Consider the following 25186-nt stretch of genomic DNA (forward strand, 5'->3'; position numbering starts at 1 on the left):
GAAATAGCGCTATAGTTAATAGTTTTATAATTAAATATCCAGTTCCACTAAACAAAATTTTGAAAATGCTTGCTTTTTTTCAATCACATGCTGTTGGTTCATCTGTCATAAAACTAGCTTTCATAATATAAGAATATATTTTGAACACTCAATTCTACTGACTCAGTTATTATAAATATACTGATGCAAGTTATACAGTTTGCTCCAACAGAATAATGCTCTACTTATTTATAGTTGAAGGTGAGTTGAGGTAATGGGATGCCACTAGTTTTATTTTTCTCAAAATTTACTTGGAAATTCTGGGAACTTTGTAGCTCATACAAATATTTTAAGACTTTCATAACATATAGAAAATTAAGTAGAACTAAATATGTGATATTTACTATATTTTAATAATCCCAAGATCACAAATAAGTTTTAAATCATGTCTTTAATTTTTTGTACAGAAATTTAAATGCTGCTTGATTAAAATTACGTTGAAATAATTCAAGAAATGTGTTAGAAATTAGTATGCTAAATTAAATTATATAAAGAGTAAATTTTAGTATGTTATAATTTAGTATGTATAATTTCTTTATCTACTCACAAATATTTGGATTACATGAATTATTTCCAAATTTTAACTAATGTAAATATTCCAGCTATGAACATATAAGTACACGTGATTTTTCATATAATTTTGGGCACTTTGGATAGATGCATGTTATGGAATTACTGGTTAATATGAATATTAAAGTCTTAATTTTTCAGGATTAAATAGTTTTCAAAATATGTTTCTCAGAGTTTTTCAAACGTATCAATATTATCAGCCATGTATAAGTGCTCATTTACCCCCAGCACTAGATGTACTTATTCTTTTGATGTGGAACAATATCACTCATGTGAGGTGGTAATACATTTAATGTTACTTTGATATTATATAATTCTTGGTGGAAAGTGGCAAGGGATAGTAAAGTACATTTAAAATTCCTTTCAACTAACGTAACTAAAAATAAATTACCTGGGGCCGGGTAGGTGGCGCTGGAGGTAAGGAAGCACTAGCCAAGGAAGGACCGCGGTTCGATCCCCCGGCGTCCCATATGGTCCCCCCAAGCCAGGGGCGATTTCTGAGCACATAGCCAGGAGTAACCCCTGAGCGTCAAACGGGTGTGGCCCAAAAACCAAAAAAAAAAAAATAAATTACCTAATTATTTGAAAATTCATGATATTTAAAAATAAAAGCTAGGAAATAAAGGGGGAAACTTTGGTACAATAAAAATAATATTAAAAAACCTTAATCAGTTAATTTCTACTCATCATAGAACTAGGTATAGGTATATATTCAATATGTATTAATCATTCAATTAATTATTCAGTTGTTAATGAATAATTAATTTATATTATTCAAAAATAATAATTAACAATGCATTAATTGATATTATTTGAAAACACTAATCTTTGCAAGTATTTAATGACTTTTTTATTTTTAATCTTAATGCAGACTAAATTAAAGAGAAAAAGATGAGAAACCACACAAGAGTAACCAGGTTCATCCTACTAGGATTAACTGATGATCCACAGCTTCAAGTTTTGATATTCATTTTCCTGCTTGTCACTTACCTGTTGAGTGTAACTGGAAACTTAACCATCATTACCCTCACCACTTTTAATTCTCAGATGAAATCTGCTATGTACTTTTTCCTCCAAAATTTTTCCATCTTAGAGATCTCATTCACTACAGCCTGCATTCCTCGATTCCTTTATAGTTTGTCTACTGGAGACAGAACTATTACTTACAATGATTGTATTGGACAACTTTTTTTTGCTATCTATCTGGGAATCATTGAATTTTTTCTCCTAGCTATCATGTCCTATGACCGCTATGTAGCGATCTGCAAACCTTTGCATTATGTTACCATCATGAGCAACAGAGTCTGCAGGAGATTTGTTCTCTGCTGTTGGGTTGGAGGTTTATTAATCATACTTCCTCCTTTTAGCATCTTTTTAAACTTAGAGTTCTGTGACTCAAATGTCATTGACCATTTCCTTTGTGATGCATCTCCTCTTCTCAAGATCTCTTGCACAGACACATGGATCATGGAACAGATGGTTTTAGCTTGTGCTTTGATGACCTTAACCATAACTCTCATGTGTGTACTTCTTCCCTATATATATATCATCAAGACAATCCTAAAATTTCCTTCTGTTAAGCAAAGGCAAAAGGCTTTTTCTACCTGTTCTTCCCATATGATTGTTGTCTCCATTACTTATGGAGGCTGCCTCTTTGTTTATGCAAATCCTTCAGCTAAAGATGAAGTGGCGATTAACAAGGGAGTGGCAATGCTCACAACTTCCATAGCCCCTATGCTAAACCCATTTATCTATACCCTCAGAAACAAGCAAGCAAAACAAGCATTTAGTGACTCGATAAAAAATTGTTTCTTTCTCAAAAAATAGCAAGGCAATGAATTAATATATTACTTTTACAGGAGAGTTTTCATAATATTGTAAGAATCCAATGATTCACCCAAAATCAATATTGTCAAATAAATAAAAAATGAAATATTAAACCAAGTTATCAGGCTAGTTTTTCTAGTGCTTATTATGGGAGAAGAGAAATTCAACACAATGTCTCATGTACAAATACAAAAGTTAGTGTTATATACTGGCATAAATGTTGTAGGGCAACATTATTTCTTTTTCATAAAAGGAAAAAACTGACCTTAAGTTACATAAAAATTTTAATTTCTGCTTGTAAATTTTGTAGCCTGCTACTTTTCTCTATTAATCTATTGTTTCTAGAAACTTTTTCGTAGAATCTTTAGGGTTTTCTAAATATACTATTATGTCATCTGCAAACAGTGATAGCTTGACTTCTTCCTTTCTTATCTGGATGCCCTTGATATCTTTTTCTTGCCTAATTGCTATGGCAAGAACTTCCATCACTATGTTGAATAGAAGTGGTGTGAGAGGGCTGCCTTGTGTTTCCCAGATTTTAGAGGAAACACTTTTAATTTATCACCACTGAAAACAATATTTGTCATTGGCTTGTGGCAGATGGCCTTGACTATATTGAAAAAAGTTTCTTCCATTCCCATCTTGATGAGAATTTTTATCAATGGGTGTTTGACCTTATCAGATGCTTTCTTTGTATCTATTGAAATGACCATATGGTTTTCATTTTTTATTGATATGATGTATTATTAACTTATATATATGTTAAACCATCCTTGTATTTCTGGAATGAATCCTATTTGGTCAAGTTGTATGTTCTTCTTAATGAGGCATTGGAGCCTATTTGACAGAATTTTGTTGACGATTTTTGGATATGTGTTCATCAGAAATATTGGTCTGTAGTTTTCTAATCCTGCAACATCACTGTCTGGTTTTGGTATCAGGGTAATATTAGATTCATAAAAACTATTAGGAGTGTTCCTGATTTTCCAGTTTTACAAAAGAGCCTGAAAAGTATTGGGAGTAGTTCCTCTAGAAAGATTTGAAAGAATTTGTTAGTGAATTTATCTGGGCTTAGGCTTTTGCTTTTGTGAAGATTTTTGATTACTTTTTTAATTTTCTCAGTAGTAATGGGTCTATTATATATGCTAGATCATCCTGCTTTAACCAAGGAAAATTGCAGGAGTCCAACAATTTATCCATTTCTTCCAGGTTCTCATGTTTCATGGCATAGAGTTTATCAAAGTAGATTCTGATTAACTTTTGAATCTCTCCAGTATCTGTAGTAATCTCACCCTCATTTCTAATTCTGTTTATTAAGTATCTCTGTTTCTTTGTGAGTTTTGCTAGTGGTTTGTCAATCTTGTTTATTTTTTCAAAGAACCAACTTTTGCTTTCTTTGATCTTTCAAATTGTTTTTTCTTTTTCTTTTTATTTTATTGATTTCTGTCCTAAGCTTTATTATTTCCTTCTGCTTACCTATTTTAGGTTCCTTTTATTAATCATTTTCTAATTCTTAAAAATATTTCATTAAACAATTTATATAGGCCCCTTCTTCCTTGCTGATGTGTGCTTTCAAAGCTATAATTTTTTTCTTTTTTTTTATTAGAATACTGTTTTTGTTTTATTGATTCTGCAGAAAGAAACACTGAAAAGATACCAATGAATATATATGAATCCCTATAAAGAATGATTAACAGTTATGGGATTATCCATGTTTAGGACACTGGTTCAATCCTGAGAAATAAACAGCACCCCTGTGAGTGTATCACTGTTAGGTGTATCCCTGGACCTCTGAGAGGATTCTAAATGACCTCAAGTCCTGACTACCATCACACCTACTTGGGAGCACCCATCCCTACCTCCCCAAAAAGAGTAATCAGAGAAGATTGGAATAGTAGGAGTAAATTATTTTGTTCAGGATAACCTTGGACTACTTTAATTTTTAGTATATTACTAAAGTCTCAGAGATATATAGTTAGATGCAGTGTGGGCATTTTTGAGTATATAATCTTTACTGTTCATTTAAAACAAAATAGATTTAATAACATTTTAATACAATTTTAAAAGAAAGGCAAAGTATAATATTTGATTTGGGGAAATATGTTTCTTAATAAAAGTGACTTCTCTAATTTACAAAGCCATGATTCTCTCCCAAGGTCAGATTATTTTAGAAGTTGTATAACAGCACTGATGTGAGCTTCCAACCAGTTAGAAAGCTTGTGAAATATGTGCATGGATAAGTAGTCCCTTGAATTTATTCGTTTCTATTTCTTTTTTTTTAATTTATTTAAACACCTTGATTACATACATGATTGTGTTTGGGTTTCAGTCATGTAAAGAACACCACCCATCACCAGTGCAACATTCCCATCACCAATGTCCCTCCAAAAAACTGGAAATCGAGCTCCCATACAATCCAGCTATACCACTCCTAGGAATATACCCTAGGAACACAATAATACAATACAAAAACCCCTTCCTTACACCTATATTCATTGCAGCACTATTTACCATAGCAAGACTCTGGGAAACAACCAAGATGCCCTTCAACAGACGAATGGCTAAAGAAACTGTGGTACATATACACAATGGAATATTATGCAGCTGTCAGGAGAGATGAAGTCATGAAATTTTCTTATACATGGATGTACACGGAATCTATTATGCTGAGTGAAATAAGTCAGAGAGAGAGAGAGAAAAACACAGAATGGTCTCACTCATCTATGGGTTTTAAGAAAAATGAAAGACACCCTTGTAATAATAATTTTCAGACACAAAAGAGAAAAGAGCTGGAAGTTCCAGCTCACCCCAGGAAGCTCACCACAAAGAGTGATGAGTTTAGTTAGAGAAATAACTACATTTTGAACTGTCCTAATAACGAGAATGTATGAGGAAAATGGAGAGCCTGTCTGGAGTACAGGCGGGGGTCGGGTGGGGAGGAGGGAGATTTGGACATTGGTGATGGGAATATAATTTTTTTCTTAGTATAGCTTTTGCTGTGTCCCATAAATTCAGACAGTTGTGTCTTTGTAATTTTTTTCCAGAAATGTTTTGATTTTCTTTTTGATTTCATCTCTGACCCACTGGTTGTTCAGCAGTGTGCTGTTCCAAGTGTTAAAGTTGTTCTTCTGTAACCCTTTGTGGTTTACTTTTAATTTTAGTGACTTGTGATGTGAGAAGGTCACAATTTCTATCCTCTTGATATTATGGAGATATGTTTCATAGGACAGCATGTGGTCTATCCTAGAAAATGACCCATGTGCATTGGAGAAGAATGTATTCTGTTTTCTGGGGATGGAGTGCCCTATCTAGTCCACTTTCTACATACTAGTCCACTTCTATATACTAGTCCACTTTCATCCATTTCTCTTTTTAGAGCTAGTATACTCTTGTTGGGTTTCAGCCTGGTTAACCTATCAAGAGGTGACAGGACAGTGTTGAGGTCTCCCACTATTATTTTGTTACTATTGATATTTTCTTTCAGGTTTGTCAGCAATTAAATATGTTTCTGGTCCCTCATTAGGTGTGTAAATGTTTAGATTAATATCTTCAGCTGTACATATCCTTGTATTAGTATGAAATGATCATCTTTGTTTTTTATAACTTTTCTAAGTCTAACGTTAGTGTTGTCTGATATTAGTATGGCAATTACAGTTTTTTCTCTTATTAATTTTTATTTTGACCAAAGTGGATTACAAATATTTCACAGTAATAATTTAGGAACATAGTGACATTGAATCGAGGGCATTCCCACCAACATTGTTGTCCTCTCTCCACCAACAGTGTTGTCCTCTCTCCACCTCTGCTCCAGCATGCATAACATATCCCCCTACTTTGCTTTCTGGAGTGGAGGGCCTATATAAGTGTAGGTAGTTACATGTAAAACCAGGGTGAAGTCACATATAAGTCCACTAGTCCTAGTTCTAATTTCTCATTTAGGGCTCTTATTAGTTTGCTAATTTTCTATCTGGTGGATCTGTCCAGTGGTGATACTAGTGTATTGAGATCTCCTACTAGTATCACACTTCCTTCCATATGTTTCCCAGATTTGAGAGCAAATGCCTTACATATTTCCTGGCACTGCATTTGGTGCATAAATATTGACCAGAGACAGTATTCTTGATCTGTGTTCCCCTAATCAATAAGTAGTGACCCTCTTTGTCTCTGATCACTTTCTTGAGGTTGAATGCAATTTTTTTGATATAAAAATGGCTGTCCCTTAAACGACTGAATGGAAAAAATTTCCAGCCCTAGAGTACAATACCCAGCAAAACTCTCATTCATATAGGACGGTACCCTAAAAACATTCTTATACAAAAACGATCTTGCATTATTTGTGCAAAAAAACTATTCTAAATGACCTACTCAGAGATGAATTACACAATCCATACCCCTGATTATAACAACAATCACACCATAGAACACAACTGCACAATAACCCTCTCTGTCGATAATCTCCCTAAATGTTAACGGACTAAACTCTCCCATTAAAAGACACATAGTAGAGAACTGGATTAGAAAACATAAACTGTACTTATGCTGCCTGCAAGAAACACACTTACAAGTACAGGACAGGCATAGGCTTAGAAAAGGATGGAAATCAATCTTTCAGGCCAATGGAAAACAAAACAGAGCAGGGACAGCCATTCTTATATAAGACCAAATTCCATTAAACCTCAAGAAAGTGATCAGAGACAAAGAAGGTCATTACATACTAATAAGGGGTACACTAGATCAAGAGGTACTAACCCTTATCAATATTTATGCACCTAATGTAGAGTCAAAATATGTGAGGCAACTGCTAGCAAACCTGGAGAAACACATGAAGGGAAATGTGATAATAGTAGGAGACATTAATACTCCACTATCATTACTGGACAGAACCACCAAACAGAAAAATAGCAAAGAAATAAGAGCCCTAAATAAAAAAATTAGAAGATCTAGGGTTAATAGACTTATATAGGGCCCTCCACCCCCAGAAAACAGAATACACATTCTTCTCAAGCCCTCATGGAACCTTCTCCAGAATAGACCTTGTATTAGGATACAAATCTAACCTATCTAAGACCACAAGTGTAAGGATCATTAGAAGCACCCTATCAGATCACTATGCAACAGAGGTCAAAATTGACTGCAAGAAGAAGCAATGCAGAAAAACTAGTACCTGGATATTAAACAACACGCTGCTCAATAACAGCTGGATCAAAGAGCAACTTAAGGAAGAAATAAAAAGATTTCTCGAGACAAATAATAATGAAGAGACAACTTGGCAAAATTTGTGGGACACAGCAAAAGCAGTAATTAGGGGAAAACTCATAGCAATTCAGGCCTATATTAAGAAAGAGGAAAATGACAAAATCAACTGTTTAAAGGATCATCTCAAGGAATTGCAACAACAGCAGCAAAGAAATCCAACCACAACCAGAAGAAAGAAATAATAAAAACCAGAGCAGAAATAATCAACATAGAAACTAAGAGAACAATACAAAAAATCATTGAGACTAGGAGTTGGTTTTTCAAAAAAATAAACAAGATAGAAAAACCACTGGCAAAACTCACCAAAAAAAGGGAAAACACCCAAATTAGTAGGATCACAAATGAAAGGGGAGAGATTACAACAGAACCCCAAGATCTACAACATATCATGAGATCATAGCATGAACAACTATACTCAGTTAGGCTAGAGAACCCAGTAGAAATCAACAGATTCCTGGAAAATACCATCTTACGAGACTGGAAAAGGAAGACCTAGAAAACCTAAGCAGACCAATCACTCCAGAGGAAATTGAATATGTAATTAAGAAACTCCCTAAGAATAAGAGTCCAGGCCCAGATGGATTTATGGGTGAATTCTATCAAACATTCCGAGAAGACTTACTACCACTTTTCCACAGGCTCTTCCAAACCATCGAAAAAACAGAAATCCTCCCCGACTCCTTTTATGAGGCTAATATCACACTCATTCCCAAAGATGGCAAAGACACCACCAAGAAAGAAAACTACAGACCAATCTCACTAATGAACATAGATGCAAGGATACTCCACAAAATCTTAGCAAACTGAATACAGTACTTGATCAAAAAGATCATACACGATGACCAAGTGGGTTTTATCCCAGGAATGCAAGGTTGGTTTAACATACGCAAATCAATCAACATCAAACATCACATCAACAACAAGAAAGACAAAAACCACATGATCATATCAATCGATGCAGAGAAGGCATTTGACAAAATACAACACTCTTTCATGTTAAAGACACTCAGTAAAATAGGGTTAGAAGGAACCTTCCTCAAGATAGTTATATCTATCTATGAAAAGCCCACAGCCAACATTATCTTTAATGGCAAAAAACTAGAAGCATTTACATTAAGGTCAGAAACTAGGCAAGGCTGTCCACTCTCTCCACTCTTATTCAATATAATCTTAGAAGTCCTAGCAATAGCAATCCGGCAAGAGAAGGGAATCAAATGAATCCAAATTGGGAAAGAGAAACTCAAACTATCTCTTTTTGCAGATGATATGATGATATACATCTAAAACCCTAAAGAGTCGACAGTAAAACTCCTAGAAACAATTAACCAATACAGCAAAGTGGCTGGCTACAAAGTCAATACACAAAAGACAGTAGCGTTTCTCTATACAAATAACAAAACTGAAAAGAGAGAGCGATTAAAAATGCAATTCCATTTAAAATAGTATCAAAAATATCAGGTACCTAGGAATCAACCTTACAAGGGAAGTGAAGGACCTATACCAGGGAAACTTCAAAACACTTCAAAAAGAAATTGAAGAGGATTTAAGGAAATGGAAGAACATCCCATGCTCATGGGTAGGTAGAATCAACATAGTCAAAATGACTATCCTACCCAAACTCTTATATAGATTTAATGCAATCCCTATCCAAATTCAAACATTCTCTAAAGAATTAGAACAAACAATTATAAAATTTATCTGGAACCACAAAAGACCCAGGATAGCCAAACACATATTGAAAAATAAGAAGCTGGGTGGCATCTCTTTATCTAACCTGCAACTACACTATAAAGCCATAGTGATCAAAACAGCATGGTACTGGAACAAAGACAGGACCTCAGACCAATGGGGCAGAACAGAATTCCCAGACATAAACCCCCAGATATACAGCCAACTAATTTTTTACAAAAGAGCCAAGCACTTGAAATGGAACAAAGGAAGTCTCTTCAACAAATGGTGTTGGTACAACTGAAAAACCACATGTAAGAAATTGAAAATTGACCCATACCTCACTCCTTATACAAAAGTCAACTCAATATGGATCAAAGACCTTGAAATCAGACCCAAATCTATAAAGTTTATTAAGAATAAAATAGGCAGAACACTCGAAGACCCATATATCAAAAAGGTCTTCGAGGATGGAGCACCAATGGCAAGAACTTTAGCATCAAACATAAACAAATGGGATTACATCAAATTAAAAGGCTTCTGCATGGCAAAAGAAACCCTCATGAACAAAAGAAGACAGTTAACTGACTGGGAAAAAATCTTTTCACTCAACATATCAGATAAAGAGCTGATATCCAGAATATATAAAGCACTCAGAAATCTGAGCCCCCAAAACCAAATAAAGCTATAAAAAACTGGGAGGACAAAATGAATAGACACTTCTCTGAGGAAGACTGAAGGATGGCCAACAAACACAAGAAAACATGCTTACCTTCACTAATCATTAGGGAAATCAAGACAACAATGCGGTACCACCTTACAGCAGTGATGATGGCTTACATCAAAAATAATGGGAACAATCTCTGTTGGCGGGGTTGTGGTATGAAAGGCACTCTAATCCACTGCTGGTGGGAATGCTGACACCTATGGAGAACAGTCTGGAGAGTGCTAAAGAAACTCAGAATTGAGCTGCCATTTGACCCAGCAATTGCTCTCCTAGGTATCTACCCCCCAAGTCAGAGGGACATTCATCCCAAAGTATGTGTGCACCCCACTATTTATTGCAGCACTTAGTATAATAGCCAAGTCTTGGAACCAAGCTCGATGTCCAACGACAGATGAGTGGATCATTAAGATGTGGTATCTATACACAATGGAATACTACATGGCAGTCAGAAATTATATGATCACTGACTTTGCAGCAACGTGGATGGACCTAGAACATATTATGTTAAATGAAGCAAGCCAGAAGATGAAAGATAAACACAGAATGATAGCACTATTCTGAAGTATCTAGAATAGGCACCAGATATATAACCAAAACCCCACGATTAAATAACAGGGTGTAAGAGGACAGAAACCTTAAATACTATAATAATCACAATATACTGGGAAGTAGAGCCCAAAACAAAGGGAATAGAAACAACATGAAGCCCGATGACACATTATATCATAAAGATACCAGCAACAGCAGAAACAGCAGCGTAGAGAGAACAGGTATGTAACTATTATTTTATCACAAAGGCCCATAATAATTTACTAGGTATCTTATACAGGAATACAGGTAAGGATTATGATGGAAATTATTGACTCCAATGGAAACATTTCAAAACATTATGGTTGAATGCCTTAACCTTACCACATTTAAAATAACCTCTCAGTTTTTCTGCCCATAGGGATTCCTGGATATAAAGGGTGAACATCCTATGGTGGTACCTCGGTGCTGAGTCATACAAGGCACCATACTCAGCTTGCATCATGAAAATGTCCAGATATAACTCTTTAACATACCCTTTATCTCTAGATTATGCCTTCTTTTAGGACCTGAACGCATGACCAGCCAGACCACCAAAGCAACAACAGTGACCTACAGATTTTTTACTAGGGCCTAAGCATCGAATACGTTCAAGCAAACTAACATGCCCTTGCTCCTTTACCCTTTCTTCTCATTACTTCATATTTTTGTTGTTGTTGTTGAATTGTTGGTTTGATTTGTTCTGTTTATTTTTTTCCCTTTTCTCTCTTCTTGTCTCCCTCTACTTCCACCTTCTCCTCATTACCATCAATTTAATCCAGGTCAAATAAAAACCACATGGTTACCTCCTCTATAGGAAAGTAAAGAAAGCTGATATAAAGGGTGCTGCAGACAATACTGCAAAGGGTAAACACCTATATAGATAGACCTCACTAACACAATGGTTAGTACTTGAGACACAAAACCGAAACATATCCAAATGTTGATCTATTAGTTTCCTTTCCTTACAAGTACTATACCTACCTATCTTTCTGTACTCAGTGTATCTCTTGCCCTCCCCACCTTTCTACATTAATATATACCAAAGCTAACTTCTATATGTTTATATGGGGGCAGGAGCACACGGATATAGGAATCCTCCTTAAGAGACAAACCTAAACCACAAAAAATACATACCTATATCCTATATAACCCCTCCCATGTACTCTCCTCTCTTCCCCCTCAGAAACCTGACTATCCCTTCACACCTTAATCCAATCCCCGATATCCCCACCATGTTATAACTCTACACCCTCAGTTCTTAACCCACTAGTCATCAAGACCAACCTCCTACACCAATGAAGCAGTACCCAGTTCCCAAGTGAAGAGACACCCACTCAAGTTCACACCTCGTTCCTGGCGACAAAATACAACCCCGACTGACTCATGTAGTGTGGCCCTCCTAATCACCTTTACCTATTGTGGACTATGGCTTAATACCAGATAAGCTCCAAAAGGACTCCCATTACAAGAACTCTATCCAGGACCTCCCACCGTGGAGCCCACACCTCACGAAGAAATCTCAAAAGACAATGGGGAAGCCTATACTATCATCATAAGTATAGACCTATATAACACTACCTCTTATACTGTTTCTCCCCAAATGTAATCTGTATCACTTTCTCCCTTTTTGTTTGTTTGTTTGTTTTCCCCCCTTGTTCGTGTTTTCTGTTTTTCTTCGTTTTATTATTTTTTGTTTCTTTTTGCTCTACTTTTTGTTTTTTTGATTTGATTTGTTTTGTGCTTCTTTTGGGGTCACCACTGGCAGAGCTCGGAAGGTGCTCCTGGCTCTGTGCTTGGAAGTTGCCCCTGGTGGGCATGGGTACCATGTGGGATGCTAGAATGTGAGCCACCGTTCTTCTACAGGAAGGACAGATGCCTTGCCTCCATGCTATCCCTTCCAGCCCCACTTTATTCTTTTAATTATGTCTTTTATTTAATCTTTTTTTTATTTTAAGAAACTCTTTTTTCTTTAGATATATCTGAGCATATATATTTTTAGTTTTTGTCATGGGTCTGGTTTCTTCTCTCTTCACCCACAAATCCACCAGCAATATAATGTAGCACCACTTCTTCCTGCAATGGCATATTAAAAATAGGGGAAATTTTACCTGTAAAATCAAGCTCTTGGCTACTAGGGATAAAAACTTATACTTTTTTTTAAAAAAATACAGGGACATCTCCCACCCTGAATGTATGTCATGGGGAACCAACCTAGACTCGAGGAAATAGGCACCGACTGTCCAGCCTTGACTCCTGGATCCCAGACATAGAAACGACAGATTTCTCCACAATAGCTCCAAGAACCAACTCCCCTCCAGGGCATTCATAATACTGCTCTGATGCCAACGTACACCAGTTCTAAATTGATAACCTGACAATGAGAAAATGGGAAAAACTAGATCTAAGAGCAAGTTATCCTTCCTCACCAGCCAACGATAAGACAAAATCAGATGACATGCTTTGATCTGTGCAAAAACCAAGATTACTATATACAGATGACTGGTTGTTACAACCAGGACTAGACAGTACGCATCCTGGGACCAACAACAACAGCAACAGAAAGCTCTAACCTAGTTTTTGGTCTACAATATGTTCAACAAACAAGATATCCAATTCCAGAGGTCTGAGACAACTGCAAGTGAATGGGTCTTCCAGAAACATAACGAAAGACTCTGTCTCAGGCTCCATCCTAGGAACAACATAATGACCAAGAACACCAACTACAGAAGAAGAATTAAAACAACACTGAAGAAGCAGAACTGCTAGAACCACAAAAAAAAAGCCTTCATCATAGGCTCCATTCCTTGAGCTGCACAGCCACCAAGATCCTTAGGTACATCCATGATGAAGCATAAGTATTCCATACACCACGAAAGCACTAAGGGGAGAGTAAATGATCATGCAAGGAGTCTATAGTTCATCCCATGACAGTATACTTCAGGGATGAAGAAACCCTGTATCTCCTAGGCCAAGGGAATTCCTTCTATAATATCCCCAATAATTACTGTGCCTATGCAGGGGGGAAGAATAAAAAGCACAAAATAATCATTTTTCCACAAATATATTGATTGATTGTATTTTTGACGTCTTTATTTTGGTATAGATATTGAAGTTGATGTCTCTTTTTCTATTTTTCTATTATTTTATCTTATCTTTCTCCTTCTTTTTGCAGTCCAGCATGATTTGAATTCAGAACTGAGACTATTGTGTGGTGCTTCTCTTTATTGCTGTAGGGCTCACTGGATATTTAAATTGACATTTATCTTTGTATTGTTATGGTATTTCAATTACCTTTTTCATCTCCTCTCTTAAACTGAGGCAGATAGCCACTAGAAGGACTACACCCATTTTCAGCATATTTTTTAATTTATTCATTTCTTTATTTTTTAAATTTTTTTGCTTAATTTTTACCCCATTCTATTGCATTTATTTCCCTCAAACGAAACCACATAACTCGGTTTATCTAGCTTAGCCTCTCAAATAGAGGGAGAAACAAGGGAGGGCACCAGGACCAAACAGATGTATGATCACTGATAGTAAGCTAGACAAAGAGGGGACCACCTATTCTAGCAGCCTGGGTGGTGATTAAAACAGCACGGTATTGGAATAAAGATAGATCAGTGGAACAGGCTTGAGTACTCAGAGAATGTTCCCCCAGATATACCGTCACCTAATTTTTGATAAAGGTACAAGAAATCCTAAATGGAACAGGAAGGGCCTCTTCAATAAGTTGTGTTGGCACAACTGGCTAGCCACTTGTAAAAAAGAGAATTTAGACCTAGAATTAACATCTTGTACAAAGGTAAAATTCAAATGGATTAAAGACCTAGATATCATACCTGAAACTATAAATTATATAGAACAACATGTAGGTCAAACACTCCATGATATTGAGACTAAAGTTATCTTTAAAGAGGAAACCATACTCTCCAAACAAGTGAAAACAGAAATAAATAAATAAATGAGAGTATATTAATCTGAGAAGCTTCTGCACCTCAAAGGAAATAGTGCCCAGAATACAAGAGCCACCCACTGAGTTGGAGAAACTATTCACTCAATACCCGTCAGATAAGGGGTTAATATCCAAAATATACAAGGCACTGACACAACTTTACAAGAAAAAATCATCTAACCCCATCAAAAAATGTGGAGAAGAAATGAACAGACACGGGGCCGGCGAGGTGGCGCTAGAGGTAAGGTGTCTGCCTTGTAAGCGCTAGCCAAGGAAAGGACCACGGTTCGATCCCCCGGCGTCCCATATGGTCCCCCCAAGCCAGGGGTAATTTCTGAGCGCGTAGCCAGGAGTAACCCCTGAGCATCTAACGGGTGTGGCCTAAAAAAAAAAACCAAAAAAAAAAAAAAGAAATGAACAGACACATTGACAAAAAATAAATATAAAAAAGAAACACAAAAATACAATACAAAAATCCCTTTCTCACACCTATATTCATAGCAGCGTTATTTACAATAGCCAGACTTTGGAAACAGCCTAGATGTCCCTCATTAAATGAATGGTTAAAGAAACAATGGTACATATACACAATTAATATTATGCAGCCATCAGAAGAGATGAAGCCATGAAATTTTCCTATATATGGATGTATATGGAATCTATTATAGTGAGTGAAATAAGTCAGAGGGAGAGAGATAAACACAGAATGATCTCCCTCATTTATGGGTTTTGAGAAAAATGTATAACATTTGTGTAATAATTCTCAGAGACAAAATAGAGGAGGACTGGAGGGTCCAGCTCCGAAATGAAGTTCACCACAGAGATCTTTTAGTGCAGTCACAGAAATAATTACACTGAGAACTATCATAACAAAATTTGACTAGATGAGGGAAGTAGAAAGTCTGTTTAGAGTACAGGCCGGTATGGGGTGGGGAGGAAGGACACTTGGGATATTAGTCATGGGAATGTTGCACTGGTGAAGGATTTTCTATATATATTACAAAAAAAAAAAAGATAAGAAAAAATAAGGCCCCCCAATTCTTACCACAGACTGTGTTCTTTACGCTGATTGTATAGAAAGAGGAGGTACAGTAAATGCACCCCATATACACCTCAACACAGGCTTTTTGCCTGGTCTGTATTGTAAATTGGGGGACAAAATATTTTATATAGCATATATTTGATTTCTTAGCATTAACCTGCGATTAGTTTTTTCATTAATTTTAATATATAAATACATTTGGTGAAAATTTATATTTAATAATTAAAAGATGTAAAGTACTTTCAAAGATGTCAGACAATCATTTATTCATTATTCATGTGTTTCTATCATATATACATGTAGAAATTGAGTTTTAATCTGGCTTTATGTTCAGGCATCACTTTTGGTCTAACTTAGAATTGAACTCTGAGATTCAAAGCTTGGTCAACTGCATGACTGAAAGGCAAGTCAGCTACTCACTGTATTATTTCTGAATTCCTCTTATTTTCTTTATTTAAATAAATGTATTTGGGATAGTTATATCATCTAATTAGGTCAAATATTCTGTGGAAAACCTACATTATGCAGAAATGCATGAGCCTGGCAGTGCTTGGAACTAACAAGGCCAAGCAATTGTGCCTTTTGTCTAAGATATTGCACTCAGGTTTTAATAATAAATACTGTCTTACTAGAAAACAAAGATTAGTTCTTTTATAGGGTCAGAGAGATAGTACAGGGACAAAGTTTGATAACTTATTAGACGCAGATCCCCTGATACATGTGACACCTGACAACACTGAATTTCTAAAAATGTTGTTAAGGAAAATAATATAGAATAAAATATCTGGTATAGGATAATCTGAGTATTCAAGGGAAGAAAGAATTATTCTAGAATTCAAATGAGTGAAAGTATTATCTTATGATCACATGAGGAGATGAGGTTGCAGGGAGGTTATATTTTTACAGGCGACAGACCATATTTGTGGACACTTAAACAAAAATAAGACCGCATTTAGGAAGTAGAAGCTGAGATGAACAATCAGAAAGACACAAATTCACAGAAGGACAGTGGTTCAAATCCCGGCAGTGCCATATGGTCCCCCAAGCTTGCCAGGGAGCAATTTTTGAACATAGAGCCAGGAGTAATCCCTGAGTGCTGCCGGATGTGACTCCCCAAAAAGAATAAGAAGAAGAACAACAAAATGTAACTATTAACCAGTTCTGCCTTAATAAGACTAATATATGAGCAAAAAATGAATGCTCCTAATAATTTGATGAATACATTTAACAAATAATAATCAAATAGCTGAGAGTTGACTAATGTAGTTCTGTCTTGTAAGAGAATTCTTCATCTAATCAATGTTGCATTTCATATCTCTGTGGACTCTGTCCCATCGGTGTTCATTAACTTCTTTCTCCTGAAACATAAATTTCCCTAGAGTTTCGTAAGTTCTTTGAATAGGGTCATCAACACATATTTGTTTGTATTCTCCATTTATCCCTGTGTACTTAACCTTTTAAACCCAACAAATTATATTCCAACTTTACTAGTGAAAGCAGATTATCATTATTTTATAAGAAAATCCAGAGAAAGAATTGTTAGCATTTATTGGGCACTGCATGTTCATTGTTTCAGTCACTTGATCAAGGAGACATTATTTTGTAATAGAGAAAGCAACTCTCCTTAGATTTCCTCGCAGACTTGGTGAAAAAAAGAAAAAAGGTATTATTTTCTATTTTCATATGCATTATCACCTAGAATTTGAGGGTACTTTTAACTGGAATAGTATGTGGGGTTGAAGAGATGCCAAAGTTAACTCAAAATTATAGTCATAATCTTAGAACTTTCCAGGTCCAAGAATGAAATCTGGTATAAATTTCAAAGAACTTAATGGGAACCACAAGAAAGTAATTATGGTATGTTTGTCATTTATGCACTTAAGGTTTAGAAAAGAAACCATGGAGCTTTGTTAAAGAAGACTTCGGATAGAAAAGTAAGTTGTCATTATTCTGCTAAAAGTAGAGACTATTTACAAAGAAGGGTATAAATATATATTCTATTATATCACTAATAATAAATTTTAATATAATTTTTAAATAGTGCTCTTAGAAGATATCAAAATTAACTATTAGTTCCACTTAAGGTGTACTAATTATCATAATATGAGTTAGGTCAAACATTATTTAAATTTTTTCTTTTTCATAGATTCTTTCACAATGATAATTCAAAATAACATGAAATGACCAAACTATCCATTCTAATTCTCAAAATTTATATATTATTATGAACAATTATGCATCAAGGAAAATTCATGAACTGAGAAATTAAATTATTAATATAAAATGAATGGTTTATTATTACCTAACTTCTCTTTAAAGATTTCTAGTCCAGGCACGCTGATGGTACAGTGGTGAGCATAGCTGCCTTCCAAAGATTTCTAGTTCATTACAGAAATCTTAGTTTAAACAATTCAGAGTAATCATTGAGTTAGTCAGAATTTGCAACTTCTGATATGACTTTTTTTCTGATAAAGATAAGAACCTCATCAAGTTTTGTTCCTAATTTAGTGAAATAATAGTGAGATATACGAGTAAATATCCTATGTAAATCCTAAAACAAATATATATATTTATTGGTAATTTAAGCATTATTTGTTTAGAGAAAATTAATACTAATCTTTCAATGAGACATACTTATTATAGTAAGATAATCATTAATCAAAAATCCTGAATTATATAGAGATACAAGAAAATACATGAAGAGCTAATATTTTAATTTGTCACTGGTATTAGAATAACTAAGAATAATTAATCACCCTGATTCATAATATCAAAGCTACTAATGTTTAAGTTTTGGATCCAGCTTGACAGCAGTCACACGACTTCTAGGACAATATTGCCACTCTTTACTGCAACAAGTGAGCGAACAGGTAACAATTCTAAAGACTAAAGTTATACTCAAAGTCTTTTTGTAAGATATGAAAATGATGATTTATCTGATATGATTCTCAAAAGAAGCAGGGAAGAAAAGGAGGAAGTCTCTAGGGAAATTTATAAACATTGGTAATATTTTTTCAGCTTTTAAACATATCCACACCTAATAGAAATGTTTTTATTTGATGCCATGTCAAGTTGTTAAATATTATAATTGTTCTGTTTGTCTGATTCTCTTTGTTTGAAGGAGAAGTGTGCAGTGTTAACTCATCCTCATACCAGAGTGCTGAAAGCAAAGGAAGAGATCCTAACTTGTCAGAGAAAATGACTAGTATTATATTCAAGGTGTCTATTGAAAAAAAAATAAAAATGAAACAATAAGCAAGTTATATACATTTTCCCAAAATCATATTCTCTTTCCTCTAGCCATATTAAAAATTACATAGCATTTTTAATTGAATAAGTAGATTTTAAAAGGATTAAGAACAAAAATGTCTATAAATAAATTTTAGAATGTCAATAAATAGCATGGGTGATTAAGAATAAGAATATGTTCTCTAAAGAGGATGATCAAAACATCCCTTTACTTATTTTCTAGTCAATCTCAGAATGGATGTGATGTTAACAAACAGTGGTGATGAGAAAAGTACTTATAGAAGAAAATAAATCAGAGGCTATTCAAAATAATAACTGTGGAGAGTATAGAGTCAAATATTTTAGCATATTTTCATTAAAAGGGTCCAAATAAGAAAATCTAGAGAACTGGACTTTGGAAAGATCATACTACTTTCTGCTCCAAAGGTGACAAAATATCAAGTATCACAAAAATTTGAAAAGAGTAAGGAGTTGGGGCCGGTGAGGTGGCGCTAGAGGTAAGGTATCTGCCTTGCAAGCCCTAGCCAAGGAAGGACTGCGGTTCGATCCCCTGGTGTCCCATATGGTCCCCCAAAGCCAGGGGCAATTTCTGAGTGCTTAGGCAGGAGTAATCCCTGACCATCAAACAGATGTGGCCTGAAAAACAAACAAACAAACAAAAAGAGTAAGGAGTTATTTGAAGGAAAACAACGCAAAACCTGAAAATAGTAAAAGTAAGTCACTGGTAGTATTATATTCCCCAAGGGTTGAAGGTTATTTATTGATAAGCTGCCATGATATATGGGGGATAAGATTTTTCCTGTTTGTTTTTTATGAATTTTTGGTGTCCACTATATTATGATTATTAGGAAATTCTGATAATGTGTCCAAATTTCATTGAACTTAGGAACTATTGTTTCTATAGTTTTCTAATATTTTAAGTTTAAATTAAATGACACATGAATACTTTGTAAATGATATTTTTAACTCAAAGAAACAAGCATAATTCAGGAAAATGAAGCCTAACACAATCATTCCAGAATAACTTATTGATGACTAACTAAATTAGAATGACTAAATAACTAAATTAAAAGTTTTTCTAGGTACTTGCTTACCAAAGTTTGATTATATAATATATTAAAATATTATTTTAATATTATTTCATTCCTCAGATTCAATGTTTATGAATTACCATGACCAATATATTTCTGAAGAGTATAATGAAAAATCATTCTTCAGTAACAACATTCATTCTGGTAGGATTAACAGATGACCCATTTCTACAAATTTTTCTTTCTATATTGCTATTTCTCACTTACATTTTCACTCTTATTGGAAATCTAGTAATTATCATTATCACTCTGGTGGATTTGCACCTAAAAACACCCATGTACTTTTTTCTTCGAAATTTCTCTATATTAGAAATAATATTTACAACTGTCTGTGTTCCTCGATTCCTGTACTGTCTGACAACTGGAGACAAAAGTGTTTCCTATAATGCTTGTATTACTCAGTTATTTTTTGGGATCCTGACTGGGGCAGCAGAATTTTTTCTGCTAACTGCCATGTCCTATGACCGTTATGTGGCCATCTGCAAGCCACTACACTACACCAACATCATGAATGAAAAGGTATGCACCATTTTTGTGGGTTTATGTTGGCTAATGGGATTGATTGTCATAACTCCACCACTTAGCCTGGGAATTCAACTAGATTTCTGTGATTCTAATCTCATTGACCATTTTGTTTGTGATGCAGCTCCTCTGCTAAAAATCATTTGCTCAGACACTCAATTGGTAGAGCAACTTGTTTTAATCATGGCCGTGATGACTCTCATACTTACACTAATCTGTGTGGTTGTTTCTTATACATACATCATCAAGACTATTCTTAAACTTCCTTCACCTCAGCAAAGAAAAAAAGCTTTCTCAACCTGTTCCTCCCACATGATTGTAGTTTCCATTACGTATGGAAGCTGCATCTTTATCTACATAAAACCTGCAAAGGAAGGAGTAGCCATAAATAAAGTAGTGTCATTGCTCAATACTTCCATTATCCCCTTGATGAACCCTTTCATTTATACTTTGAGAAATAAGCAAGTGAAACAAGCCTTCAAGGACTCAATTAAAAGGATGGCTGGAGTGATTGCACAGCGGTAGGGTGTTTGCCTTGCATGCAGCCGACCAGGAAGGACCCAGGTTTGATTCCCAGGCATCCCATATAGTTCCCCAGTCCAGCAAGGACCAATTTCTAAGTACAGAATCAGGAGTAACTCCTGAGATCCACATGGTGTGGCCAAAAACAAAACAAAAATATAAGATGGCATTTCTTTCGAAGAATGAGGAATTTAAAAAGACTTTATAAGTTGAAAATATATAGTAAGGAAGAGGCTCAAGGTGGCAAGATATAAATATCCTGAAATCACCTCCTATCCTGTACAAGTCTAAAATTCCACGACATATGAAATATTCCAATGTAAGCCACATACTGGGTCATAACTCAAATATCAAGGAATTTATAAAAATATAAGTAATTCTACATTTTCTATGAGACCAATCAAATTATATATTAACTATAATGCACCAAAGAGTAGTACTAAGGAAATAATACAATTGCCATGTCAACATTGGGATATCTCCTGAGACTTGCTTTTTTCTGGAAAGAGTTGTAAATGCAGACATGAAAAATCAAGGATACACTGGAAAAAGTACTGAAGCTGGCACTATTGGGGGTGGGGAGAGATGGAAGGCCAATCCTCCACTCTGCTGAAGACACACCTCTGCATCAATCACCTATAACAACTGCTATGCTTATGACCCTCCTTGACCACTCTTCTGTGATTCTCTGCAGAGACAACAATCTGATAAAACTGCAGTATGCATATATTTGATCTGATAACACAACTTGGAGTAAATATGAGCACTATTTCTCTTACACAGACCCACATTCTTATAATTCCAGAAGACCTGGCAGCTGAGAACATGCCCCACAAAATTTCTTGACAACTTCATTTGTTTGACGCTCTCATCCGCATAGGAACACACCAAATTTTTAGATGCTAACTTTAGCTGAGATCATGTAATATTTGAAACAATTGAAAACAGAATGGTCAGCTAGAAATAAGAGTTTATTAAATCTTCTTTCAATGTCTTAATGACCTCATTGAAGATACAATAATTTTCACAAATTTTCTTGTCATGCACTACTTTTTAAAATTTTCTTCTCTTTTTCTTTTTTACTTTTATTTTTAATAACTTGTTACCACTTATGTGAAACAAATGTACTACTGTCAACTGTGTGATGCATTTTCTTTAAATAATGTAAATTTTCCAAATCAGTACAAACGAAAAGACCAAAAGAATACAGTCTAACATCAAGAGAAAGAAAATATTCAAATATAAAGCCTTACCTCATAGTTGGAGAAATCAGAAAAAAAAAATTTCTGGAATGAAGTAAAAATCATAAAATAAATTAATAATATATATTGAGAAAACAATACAAAGGGTTAATGAAGCCCTAACTTTGTGTAAAAAGAGCAATAAATATTGTCAAATGAGAAAGAAATTCTAAAAAAATCAGAGATACAAAGGAACATCTTATTAAATTAAGAGTATAATTTTCTTATGGCAAAGTGATTATAATTTTCCTTATGACAAAGTGATTCCATATGTTGGCATCTACTTCCAAAATGCAAAAACATTAACTTGAAATGATGCATACATGCATATTTTCATTGTTTTGCATAATAGCCAATATACTAAAACAATCCAAAACTCCAATGGCAGGTGAGGGATACATTGCATTGTACATACATTGAAACATAATTATTACCATATTATAAAAAATATATGTAATATGGTATAATAAAATAAAATAAAAATAGAATCTATGGTATATATAGGTAATAGAACATTACAAAATAAAAGCTATAAAATTAAAAGCTTGCCATTTTCTGCAACATGGATGTAATTGGAAGAAATTAGAGTAAGAGAAGGAAATAGAAAAAGAATAAATATCAGGCATCTTCCCTGATTTGTACAATGTAGAGATAGAACAAAATAATTGACAGAATTGAGAAATGATTAAATCCTTGGTCCAGTAACATCTAGAAATAAATTATAAGACCATTGGACATTGGATATATGCTAACTCTACACTACTATGTCAATTTTTGTTAAATAAAAATATTATATAACAATATTTTGATATACTCTCTATAACCTAATACTATTTTTATTTTTCAATGAAGTCAAGTAAATAAAGAATAATTAGATATGTAATAACTATTGAATATTTATTGTAAATACATATGTAAGTTTTCTACATTTAACAGTGTGTTCATATCTATAAAGAGAGTGGACAATATTTGTTTTTATATAAGTAATATAGTTAAACACCATAATTACAAACATAATTGTTGTTGGGTTTCAGTCATAAAAAGAATACCCCCCTTCATCAGTGCAACATTCCCATCATGAATGCTCCCATCTCCTTCCTCCCCTCCCCTGCCTGTATTCAAGACAAGCTTTCTACTTCTCTCACTCATTGTTATGATTGTTCTCAGTGTAGTTGTGACACTCACCACTCTTTCTGGTGATCTTCATATCGTGAGCAGGTCCTTCAGGCCCTCATCTCTAAGAATTATTTTAATAATGTCTTTTATTTTTCTTAAAGCCCATAAATGAGTGTGACTACTCTGTGTCTCTCTCTCCCTCTGAATTATTTCACTCAGCATAATAGATTCCATGTACATTCATGTATTGGAAAATTTTCATGACTTCATCTTTCCTGATGCTACATAATATTCCATTGTGTATATGTACCACAGTTTCTTTAGCCATTCATCTGTTGAAGGGAATCTTGGTTGTTTCCAGAGTTTGGCTATTGTAAATAGTGCAGCAATGTTAGGATGGGATTTTTGTATTGTTTTATTTTATTTATTTTATTTTATTTCCTAGGGTATAACCCTAGGAAATGGTATATAGCTGGATTATATGGGAGCTCAATTTCCAGTTTTTGTGGACTCTCCATATTGTTTTTCATAAACTCTTGACTAGATGACATACTCGCCAGCAGTGAATGAGTTTTTCTTTCTCCTCACATCCCCACCAGCACTGATTGTTCTTCTTTGTGATACGTGCCAGTCTCTGTGGTGTGAGATAATAACTAATTGTTGTTCTGATTTGTATCTCCCTGATGATTAGTGATGTGTAATATGTTTCCATATGCCTTTTGGCTATTTGTATTTCTTCTTTGAGAAATTTTCTGTTCATTTCTTCTCCCCATTTTTGATGGAGTTAGATTTTTATTTCTTGTAAAGTCCTCTCAGTACCTTGTATATCTTTGATATTAGCTCCTTATCGGATAGTTGTTGGGTGAATAGCTTTTCCCATTTTGTGGGTGGATTTTGTATGTTATCAAGGTCTTTAATTCATTTGGATTTGATTTTTGTGCAAGGTATTAGATGGAGATCTGAGTTCGGTTTATTTTACAAGTGACTGACCAGTTTTCCCAACACCACATTTTTTAAAATTAAATTATCTTTATTTAAACACCGTGATTTTAAATATGATTGTAGTTGTATGATTACAGTCATGGAAAGAACACCCCCCTTCACCAGTGCAAGATTCCTACCACCAATTTTCCAGATCTCCCTTCTCCCACTCCACACACACCTGTACTCGAGACAGGCTTTCTCCTTCCCTCATTCATTCACATTGTTATGATAGTTCTCAGTGTAGTTATTTCTCTAACTGCATTCATCACTCTATGTGGTGAGCTTCATGTCATGAACTGCACCTACCAGCCCTCATGTCTCTTGTCTCTGAGAGTACTGCTAAAAATGTCTTTTATTTTACTTAAAACCCATAGATGAGTGAAACTGTTCTGTGTCTTTCTCTCTCCCTCTGACTTATTTCACTCAGCATAATAGATTTACATTCATATATAGGAAAATTTCATGACTTCATCTCTCCTGACGGCTGCATAGTATTCCATTGTGTATATGTACCACAGTTTCTTGAGCCACTCATCTGTTGAAGGGCATCTTAGTTGTTTCCAGATTCTGGTTATTCGCGGGTATTCATTTTTCCAGATGAATCTCAGAAGTGGTTAACTCACTTCTTTAAAATAACTAATCTGTGATTACTTTGAAAAACATGGCAAACTATTATAAATAATGTTAAAATATTGGTGGTAATTGAAATTTAGAGAGACAATATTCCATACCTATTTCCCCACCAGTGTTCACTTCATACCACCAATTTTCAATTGGCTTTTCTTTTCTGCCCCTCTCCCAGCACACCTC

At 34.7% G+C, this 25186-nt stretch overlaps 2 protein-coding genes and 1 non-coding gene across 4 annotated transcripts; all 3 read left to right on the forward strand.

Moving 5' to 3' along the window:
- The first annotated feature begins 1500 nt into the window (after positions 1-1500).
- LOC126023001 (olfactory receptor 6C2-like) lies at positions 1501-11138 on the forward strand. 2 transcript variants are annotated; one of them, XM_049784041.1, is made up of 2 exons: positions 1501-2416; positions 11098-11138. In XM_049784041.1, the coding sequence occupies exons 1-2, from the start codon at positions 1501-1503 to the stop codon at positions 11136-11138; spliced, it is 957 nt and encodes a 318-aa protein (XP_049639998.1). The 2 variants fall into 2 exon arrangements, with proteins under 2 accessions (XP_049639998.1, XP_049640000.1); XM_049784043.1 differs by lacking the exon at positions 11098-11138 and having other exon boundaries at positions 1501-2436.
- Positions 11139-15637: 4499 nt separating this feature from the next.
- On the forward strand, positions 15638-15770 carry LOC126023191 (small nucleolar RNA SNORA51). Its single transcript, XR_007500395.1, has one exon. It is a non-coding gene; the product is annotated as a small nucleolar RNA SNORA51 (small nucleolar RNA).
- A 4329-nt stretch (positions 15771-20099) lies between these two features.
- Positions 20100-23515, forward strand: LOC126023015 (olfactory receptor 6C2-like; the record flags this gene model as incomplete). The annotated part of the gene is made up of 2 exons (XM_049784058.1): positions 20100-21014; positions 23504-23515. Coding segments are annotated over exons 1-2 (927 nt in total), but the record flags the coding sequence as incomplete, so codon positions are not given.
- Positions 23516-25186: the final 1671 nt, after the last annotated feature.

The sequence above is a fragment of the Suncus etruscus genome, chromosome 11, assembly GCF_024139225.1.
Source record: "Suncus etruscus isolate mSunEtr1 chromosome 11, mSunEtr1.pri.cur, whole genome shotgun sequence".
NCBI lineage: Eukaryota > Metazoa > Chordata > Mammalia > Eulipotyphla > Soricidae > Suncus > Suncus etruscus.